The sequence below is a fragment of the Limulus polyphemus genome, unplaced genomic scaffold, assembly GCF_000517525.1.
Source record: "Limulus polyphemus unplaced genomic scaffold, Limulus_polyphemus-2.1.2 Scaffold197, whole genome shotgun sequence".
NCBI lineage: Eukaryota > Metazoa > Arthropoda > Merostomata > Xiphosura > Limulidae > Limulus > Limulus polyphemus.
In genome coordinates, this window is record NW_013665807.1 from 848,215 (window position 1) to 858,896 (window position 10,682).

Here is a 10,682-nt window from a genome sequence, read left to right on the forward strand (position 1 = left end):
CGCAGATAGCCCTCGTGTAGCTTTGCGCGAAATTCCAAAACAAACAAACTGGGTAAAAAGCGATTTGTCTAGCTAAGTTCTTTACGTTATTCTTGTGCTTCAGATGTACAGTTATCTTGAACTAATGAAGTCATGTTGTATTACATAATGAGATGGTAACTTACAATAGCTAGCGAAGACTAATACTTATGTTCGCCCAACATATAATCTTGCTTTTTATTTCTTTACTCAATTAAAACAAATATATATATATATATATAATTTAAAAAAGTGAGCTACAGTCATGATAGTATGTGGACTAAAGTTACCACCCAGAGTGTAAACTTAGAGTAATTAAGCAAGAGCGTATTGTAATATTTTAATGTACTTACTCGACTTAGTTATAAAGTAATCTACGCCTAACAACGTAAACTAAAGGGACAGTGTCCCATACCTACAGATATGTGTACAGCAAAACGATCGATAAAATCGAATGTTGTGGTTAACGTAAGAAGGGTATTCCAAGGACGGACCAGACACAGACGCTTTTTTATGGACTTTTAATGGTTAAAACATGATGATAACTTTTGCACTACTGACTCGGATTGATCTGATAAAGGGAACATTTTTGTAAAGTTTTCATCATAAAGAAACTACAAAAGCTAACATATCATACCTCCAATATATGAAAAAGTTATGGATTTAACATGAATCTTTCCTTGTCAGGTATTCAAGATTGATTGTGTCAGAACAATGGCTTAAACAAAATCAGCCAAGCATGTGTGCAGGTGTCACATTACACATCCATCTAATAAATCGGACATAATCATTTACACAGTTAATTGTATACGCGTGTTTAACAAAGAAAACAAGAAACTATATTTTAATGTAGTCTATTTCTTAAAGTTAAATAGATTGATACACAACTAAAAGGACATTTAAATTGTTAAATTTTAACTGTACTAACAGATAATAGTTTTTAAGAGAGAAATCATGATCTGAAGTATCGTTATGAAGATAATAATGCTTTTTGGCTCTTACATGTATGCTTTAAATAATATTTCAGCTGATAATAACTACTGAAATCTAATCTTTCACTGATTCGCTTTATGGTGATAATTTGTACGACTAGATAATTTCTTATTAAACTATTCTAGCTTAAAATTCGTGTCTTATCGGTTAATAATGAAGAGTAAAATATTCTGCTAGTCTTATATTGTCATATTTTATAAGAAACGTTCTACTTCCCACGACTTGACAATAAATACAACATTTTTACTATCATAAATCATGTTATAGCTTAAATCCTGGCCCCTTGAAATATATATATATGTACACTAATAGGGCTAGAAGAAATCAGAATAACAATGAAAGCAAAAACGATATCACGAGATAAAGAATAGATTATAGATAAGCCAAACATTTATATACATGCAATGCAAATCATTAGGTGAGAAGGTAAAGCTAATAAAAGAATAGATTATAGATAAGCCAAATATTTATATACATGCAATACAAATCATTAGGTGAGAAGGTAAAGCTAATAAAAGAAGAACAGAAAAATCTATATATTATATAAGTTAATAAAACTGTACAGGTGGTACATGGGCTTGTGAAATAAAAAAAATGAGAAAGAAGGTGAATTTGAGCTATTTTATTTCCAGACAGATATATATTTTAACTACATCTTCAATGTCTCACTTCCAACCAAAAAATCGCAATAAAGTGATTTATTTACAAACATCGTGACATAGCTTCAGGAATCATGTACAATTTGTAATAAAAGTAATTAGTAATCACTAGAATGGCTGATTCCACCACACTTTAGCTTTTTTTTTTCAGTGTGTTGGTAATATCTTGTGTTGTGTATTTTGTGGTTATGTTTTCTTTACTATTATCTTTATTGTGTTTGCTGAGAGCGTAAAAACATGGTGAAACTGTTGAAACTAATGAGGTGCGCAGCATAAGCTTGGCGATGTTTCGTCATTGAGAATTCGGCAATGACAATTTTTTTGGACATTGTTCCATTACTAAAAAGAAATACCATAAGGGACAAATTACAAAATATTGAATATGGTTTACAAATTTGGCATTTTGTAAGTACATTTTTAATACTTTGATATGCAAATTTGAAAAAAAAACACAAGTTTAAAGTGATTGCCTCATTGATAAATTCATCAAGAACACACCAAGAAGCTAAAAGGTTTTGATTAGCACTACGATCATACATCATTTCTGGAATGACCGAAATATATTTATCAATATATAGTGAAGGAAATATAAGTAGTAGTCTTTGTTCATTAAATCATAATTATAAAATGAATTGTAATTGTTTATTCATGCAGTAGTTACGTGGTTTAAAATGTGCTGTTTAGATAGAGAGAAGAACGAGAAACACGTCATAAGAATAAAGTACAATTTCTCTATATATTTTTGACACCTTGGATAATTAAGTTATATTGTGCATCAGAAACATCTATTTTTGTTTTCAAATACAACATTGTAAGTTTCCATGAAAAGAACTAAAAAAATAATCTTGAGGCCTTTAGGCATAAAATTTGTGATAACAATCACATCAACTGCATATGTTTATTTTTCTTTTCCTCACACTTAGTTTCTCCATTGCTGATAAACAATAAGAGGGGCATGTATAAATAGCATTTCAAATATATGTTTTTTTTGTTTCTCATAAGCCACTTTCTAAAAGGCCTTTCATTCAATACCAGAACTCGTCAGGTGGGCTGCATGACGAAAGACAAAATATTATCTGAAAAGCTATTTATATATTCCATATAAAAAAAAACTTTATAGGTTACGGTTTAAACGCCGAGCACTAAAACTGCAAATTATCAGACAGGTGCGGAGTACAGTATTTTTCTTCCAAAATTTCTTGATTTTGTCAACTGACCTCCTTCTTTAAACTGCAAAATGATAGACGTCCTACATCTCCAAGAAAGAGAAGCAACCGTTGAAACTTTCGTGAAATTTATCGATCAGAATTTTAGTTATTGCATGGTAACTATTTTTTTTATATATTTCAAAACGATTATCATGGTCATTGACCTTTAAATTCTAGAAATAAACAGGACTCTTATCCATCTCTATGAAAAGTGAGCTGTGAAGTTTGATTTACGTCTGCCGTTTAGAAATTTAGTTATTATGCAGAACGTAGATCTCTACAGACGTACATGTGGACGAAGTTATTCACTAAAAACGTTTCCGTCGGGAAGATCATAAGACCTGCAGGTATCAAGACATGGTAGCTTAGTTGTCCAAAATATCGATACAATAGACAGTTTCATGGATTCTACTTTTATTAGGCTTCCGTTTCGCTTCTCCAGGAAAACATTCTACATTAAAGTATATTTATTTATTTATTTATGCTGAGATTGGTATGTTGATTTCAATTGTGCAGCAGAGAGCATTATGTAGTTCTAAATTAACTGTTTTTGTTGTTGACGATTGTTGTTTAAATAAATTATTATAAAAATATGTTATAATCAGGTGTGAAAAGGCTCACGAACAAAACGTTTAAACATAATTTATTTTTAAGATCTTGACTATTATTTCATCAGACGTCTAATTAACGTTCAAAAGACATCACAATAACATGAAGAGATGTTACATGTACATACGCCTTATGTAGATAAATCGGTTAAAAAATCTATTTCATGGAATAACAATTAGAAAGTTTCGTAAAGTTTTCTTCTCCGCCTTCCGTGCGAATTCAAATTTCTTTAGTTATGTATATTCAAATAATTGTTGTTCTTCAAATATAGTAGTTATTTTATGTTGCTCATATTTAATACAAACTGACATTCCTTGCACACTACTGATACGTAACTAAACAATTTTACGTTGCTCATATTTAGTACAAACTGACATTCCTTGCAGAGTACTAATATGTAACTAAACTATTTTATGTTGCTCATATTTAATACAAACTGACATTCCTTGCACACTACTGATACGTAACTAAACTATTTTATGTTGCTCATATTTAATACAAACTGACATTCCTTGCACACTACTGATACGTAACTAAACTATTTTATGTTGCTCATATTTAATACAAACTGCCATTCCTTGCACACTACTGATATGTAACTAAACTATTTTATGTTGCTCATATTTAATACAAACTGCCATTCCCTTGCACACTACTGATACGTAACTAAACTATTTTATGTTGCTCATATTTAATACAAACTGACATTCCTTGCACACTACTGATACGTAACTAAACTATTTTATGTTGCTCATATTTATTAAAACTGATAATTGCCTTGCACAGTACTGATACGCAACTAAACGAATTTTAGAAGTTTACTTTCGTAAAAATAGAAAAAACGTAAGATTTAAAATTAATTACTCACAGGCTTTATTTATAGTTATAGCTTGTCCCAAAAGTCCTTTCAAAAAGTACAAAAGTGGCATTTATTAGACGTACACAGGTATTCTTGACAAACAATGAAAAGTATACAATTTATGTATAATCCTTTAAAAGGGAACCCTGTCTTGTATACAGGTTTTTATGTCTATATCTGCTCTTTTCTGTCTTGTATACAGGTTTTTATGTCTATATCTGCTTTTGTCTGTCTTGTGTACAGGTTTTTGTGTCTATATCTGCATTTTCTGTCATGTATACAGGTTTTATGTCTATATCTGCTCTTCTCTGTCATGTATACAGGTTTATGTCTATATCTGCTCTTCTCTGTCATGTATACAGGTTTTATGTCTATATCTGCTCTTCTCTGTCATGTATACATGTTTTTGTGTCTATATCTGCTCTTTTCTGTCATGTATACAGGTTTTATGTCTATATCTGCTCTTCTCTGTCATTATACAGGTTTTCTGTCTATATCTGCTATTCTCTGTCATGTATACAGGTTTTTCTGTCTATATCTGCTATTCTCTGTCATGTATACAGGTTTTTATATATATATCTGCTCTTCTCTGTCATGTATACAGGTTTTTCTGTCTATATCTGCTATTCTCTGTCATGTATACAGGTTTTTATATATATATCTGCTCTTCTCTGTCATGTATACAGGTTTTTATGTCTATACTTGCTATTCTCTGTCATGTATACAGGCTTTTATGTCTATATCTGCTCTTCTCTGTCATGTATACAGGTTTTTATGTCTATACTTGCTATTCTCTGTCATGTATACAGGTTTTTATGTCTATATCTGCTCTTCTCTGTCATGTATACAGGCTTTTTATGTCTATATCTGCTCTTCTCTGTCATCTATACAGGTTTTTATGTCTATATCTGCTCTTGTCTTCTTAAGTAAAATGATGATTTAATGTTCCTTTAACACCCAGAATTTCACAGTCAATTCGATTAGAATATTGTCTGCATTACAAAAACAGCTTACCAGACAAACCAACAAGAATTATGAAATTGTTTTATACGTAATACTGTTAACATACAAAACACCCATAAATGTGAAAAACCTAATAAGATCAACTAACATAACTAAAATTAGAAATGATATATATATATATAATATATATATATTTTGTTTAGAAGACGAAAGAAAAAAACATGCTCTAGAAATAAAAATTTTCGAGAACTTATCCTACATTTACAAAAACGTATACTCTGGCATGATTACAAATTTATCATCAACATCAATTACAAGGTCTATGGAATCTAACGAACCTTGATTTCCCTTGCGTGTCTTTCATTCAAAACGTATACTCTGGCATGATTACAAATTTATCATCAACATCAATTACAAGGTCTATGGAATCTAACGAACCTTGATTTCCCTTGCGTGTCTTTCATTCAAAACGTAACTGTGTTTATCGTAAAAATGAATATTTACCACCATCTCTAACTTTGAATTTTGACCAGAAGCAGGCAGTAAGCAGCACCTTAACACTCACAGTCTACGTTAAGGGATTGACTGTCACTCTTATAGTGATATCGCACGGATTCAAACATGGCTGGCCAGTACCAAAATCTACGGTAAGGCCAAACCACACCCCTCAAAATAGAAAAATATATGATTTGAGCTAATAAAGGTCGCACTTCACAATTCGAAGATTAATTAAACAAGAATACAAGAAAACCTAACTTTGTTAACTAATCATATCTACCTAGTGACAAGTAAAATAATAAGAGAAAAATTCAGATTAAAAACTCCAAACTGTATTTTCATAATCCAAGGAATATGGATAGTATTGTTCTTCAACAAATACACTGCCATAACACATCAACTAATACACTGCCATAACAGAGATCCATACAAAGCTTATATAGTTTCGTCTCAAAGTACCTCTGGCTAACAAAATTTAATAAAAAACTTAGGTGTGAAATAAAAGGTGCGGGCAAAAAGTATTGAGCATGCGACTTAAAGGAACGCAATCAGAATTGGCGGCCAAACTGGTAGCTACACTAATAACATTGATAAGAATTTTACAGCAAATATTAACTCATTAGTTAGCTAGGCCACGTTTTTTGTTCAACTTGGAGCACGATGGTGTGTGTGTGTGTGTATAAAACAAGTCACAGCGAGTAAGAAAGTGACACTCGATAATAACCAACGTTAGCTTTAGGATCTCAATCCTATTATTCGGAACAGACCTATACAGAACCAATCAGATTATTTAAAATATATGGTGGTAGCTTTTTTCTCTAAAACAGTGTTAATAACTTCCTTTATACCAACGCCATGGAAACTAGATTAACAGTTTCTTGTCATCACCCGCCTGCACTCGGTACAGCTGTATCAAGCATCTTTATTTACGCTAATTGCTTAAGCTAATATCACGTAACACTAAACGCTCTTTAGTTAGGATAATTTTATAAAATCTGTGCTTAAATGTTGGCAATGAATAATAACCGTCCACCCGTATGATTCTTTTAAAAACTTGAGCTAGAAACTGCTTGGTTGGCCTAATCAATACTTGTGTATCTGCACGTGCTTTCACCATACAGCTTGGTTAATAGAGGATGAAAGTATAAATGTTTTAATTTTCTTATAAAAATATATGAAATTCCTTAAAAAAAGAAACGCATATATCGGCCAATATTATTTTTTATTATAGATGTTAAACAAAATATTAGAATATGTTCATCTACTTTTCTTGTTAAATTTATAAAAACATAAATTATGCAGATTCCTTACTTCATTTTGCGTCTACTTTCTTCAATTCTAGAGTAAGTTAAAAAGTTTTGTCTCTGCAAATGTAATTATGATTTCCCCAGAGGCGCAATTAATCATATTATATCATTGGAAAATATTGCTTTGTGATAACATAACGAAATAAGAAAATAGTAGCCTAATGGTGAGTGTGCTGAGCTGCGGATCAGAGGGTATACAGAAGATGTAGATGACTGATTGCCCTCTGGTCAGCAGTACAAAGTTAAAGATAGCTAAATTTCTGAACTTAGGGTATTTGATCTGGCCGCCTTGTCCATGTGGCACCATTCCCAATGTTGCCTGCGCAGGTGATTTAGTCAACTGAAGCTACATACAAGTTAGTATTTTCCAAACGCTGGTTTTTATTTAATGATAATATTATAATATTATTGCAGAAGACGATCTGCCTTGTTCTGGTGTCTTAGTACCTGTAATATCCGCATGAATATAGTTCCACATTCTGCTAATTACGTTTGTGTCCAATTTTCAACAGACTGTTGTGACTACATTGGATTCAATTCATATGATGGCTCTTCACATGAGTGGAACATTCAAATACTTTCTTTGAGGTATAGCCATGAAAAGTGAAATAAGATTGAGTGAAATAACCGTATATAAAGAGAGTTAATGAATTTTTATATAACAATTCTCTAGTTTCTTTGTTGCGCTTGGAACGACTTATTATTCTATTGTAGAATGTGCTCAATCTGACAGCTTTTACTACACACTAATGCTTGAAACCATCAATTTTAACGTAACACACTTCTGAAAATGATAGTGAGGTCAACCTCAGACAATATCTATTGCCATAATGTCAACAGATCTTCCATTATACATGGATGTCTTATTCCAAGACCGTGTTTAAAAACAGACCAAAAGCACTTTGTTAACTTCCAAACCTTACTTATTATTTTACCAAGGGAATAAAGAGATATGTCTCCCCTCATTTCAATGGCTATTCAGGCTAGAGAGTTTGATTTTGCAATCGTAGCCTTCACCTTGTAGATAAGATATTCCCCTGGAGTGTCTTGGGTGTGGTTTAGGAACGAACCCATTTTCAACACTCTTCTGGTTCCATTGAGAACACTGAGATCATCTTCAAAATGTTTTACCCTTTGTTTCGATATCCATTATCACAGTACTACAGCCATATAAATAAGTTATTGGCAGCTATGCATTGTCGAGTAGTTGTGAATTCACAGTGATCCAACTATTCAAGTGCTAAACATGCCACTTATGCCTGTGATATGGTTCGAATTGCGATGACAAACACAACTGCTTCGTATTTTCTTGCCGAGTTTAAAACGACTGAATGATCAGTCATTTTCGTATCAAATCACATGATTTATTATTATGGAACTGATCGGCTATATTTTATAATAGCGGTTTTGTCTAGTCATACCTATAGCTTACAACTTACTATTATACTTGTCTAGTCATAACTATAGCTTACAACTTACTATTATACTTGTCTAATCATAGCTATAGCTTACAACTTACTATTATACTTGTCTAGTCATAACTATAGCTTACAACTTACTATTATACTTGTCTAATCATAGCTATAGCTTACAACTTACTATTATATTTGTCTAGTCATAGCTATAGCTTACAACTTACTATTATACTTGTCTAGTCATAGCTAAGCTTACAACCTACTATTATACTTTAATTGTTTAGTTTATTTCATGACAAGCTGTTCTGTTACAACATTCACCTGCTAATCGACATAAAAACTATTCAATCAAAGAAGGCTAGCTAGAAGGAATTCAATCAAATCTTTAAATGATTGTACTTACACTCTGTTAGACGGTATCATTTGGCAAGGGAAATCGAAAAGCTTCTCTAGTTGCCAGAATAATAAAATCTACTAATGTGTATATAAGAACAGCTGTTATCCTTAAAGCGAAAATACGATTATTATTATTTTTACATCGAAAATCATAACACTTCTAAGTAATGTTTTACCTACAAAAATATTTATTATTAAACAAATAAATATTTCTCAACTATAGATAACACCTTTACGTGTAATATGTCACATTGTTGAGAATTTAAAAAACTCGTGTATAGTTTTTATACAGTTTAGTTCTTTCTGAGAGTGGAATGTATTTTTATTTACTCATTGGACTTCAACTGTAAACTATTGACAGAAGTGCACATGGGAAATTTAGGAAGTATATTTATAAAATAAATCTAAATTCACACTACACTTAAATCAACTTCAGATAATAAACGTTAAACCTTGTTTTGCTAAAGAAATAGATGTACAAAATAGGGACTAAGCAGTGTCAAATATAATGTTACATATCTTACCAACATTCATGGAATCTTTCTTTTACAAACTTCATGAAATAGCAGAAAGTGACAAACCGCTTATCAAACTGATCAGCATATAAACGTAAGGAACGTTAGATGTTGGTCGAGGAATCTGAGGGAATTTTTAACAGGTCAGCTGAAACGAATGAATCTAATGTTCCATGAGCCTCAGAGTTAAAAACAATATGTATATATTTGGAATTTCCCATCAGCAAATTCTCGTCCTACCTTTTCACTTTCTACAGGATCCCAGGTTTTGTAAGCATCACTGGTCCTGTTTGGTCTTTTGTTATTCGCCCAGTTGATAGTAGCTTCATTCTCTTTAGGAATATTATTCGATGTGCTTTTACCTAGGAGTTGCATGAGGGAATGCAAATATTTTAACCAGTATTTGTTTTATCTAAAAATAGTTTAATATAAATAATACTTCTGGTACATGGTAACCTACATCCATTCATACATAATAACTTATAAAACTTATAAGAAAAGATATAAAACAAAGACGGTCTTATTCTCGCAAATGGATAGGTATTTTACAATGACAAAAGAAGGTTTTAATAACTGTCACAATAATAAGTAAATAAAAATATATATTTATGAAATCCTAAGAGAAAAATCTATTATATGCTTCTTACCTTTCTGTCGGCGGTCCTGAGCTTTAACTTTCATCACAATGACGATAACACAGGCAATGACTACCAATCCTGCTACTATTGCAACGATAACGATTAAAACTGGACTAAAACGCATCTGCCAAACAGCATCTGAAGACAGAAATAATAATAGATAAAAACTTACGTTTTTGTTTGTTTGTTGTAAAGTACAAATGAACTATCTGTGTCCTGCCTACCACGGGTATCGAAAACCGATTTTTAACGTTATAAGCCTTCAGACTTACTACAAATACAACGTGGATCTAAGTTTATTTTGACAACTAGTTAAAAGCACCGCACTACATGTGTCGGGTACATTACAGTAATAAAATAGTTTATTAATATCTTTCATGAATCCATAAATGAAAATAGAAATTGACCTTCTAGAATAGGCGAAGGTTATTTATATACGGTAGTAAATAAACATTACACAACAACAAAACACACGTTATAACAGTTATATACCTGGGCTGCACAACAACAAAACACACGTTACAACAGTTATATACAGTGGGCTGCACAACAACAAACACACGTTACAACAGTTATATACCGTGGGCTGCACAACAACAAACAC

At 31.8% G+C, this 10,682-nt stretch overlaps 1 protein-coding gene across 1 annotated transcript in view; it reads right to left on the reverse strand.

The window, feature by feature from the left end:
* LOC106478297 (hemicentin-1-like) overlaps positions 1-10,682 on the reverse strand; it is a gene marked incomplete at its 5' end in the record, with an annotated part of 38,217 nt that overhangs the window by 13,439 nt on the left and 14,096 nt on the right. Inside the window, 2 exons of the mRNA XM_022381880.1 lie at positions 9,681-9,802; positions 10,088-10,216. Coding sequence (XP_022237588.1) covers positions 9,681-9,802; positions 10,088-10,216 — 251 coding nt within the window. The remainder of the gene's footprint in view (positions 1-9,680; positions 9,803-10,087; positions 10,217-10,682) is intronic.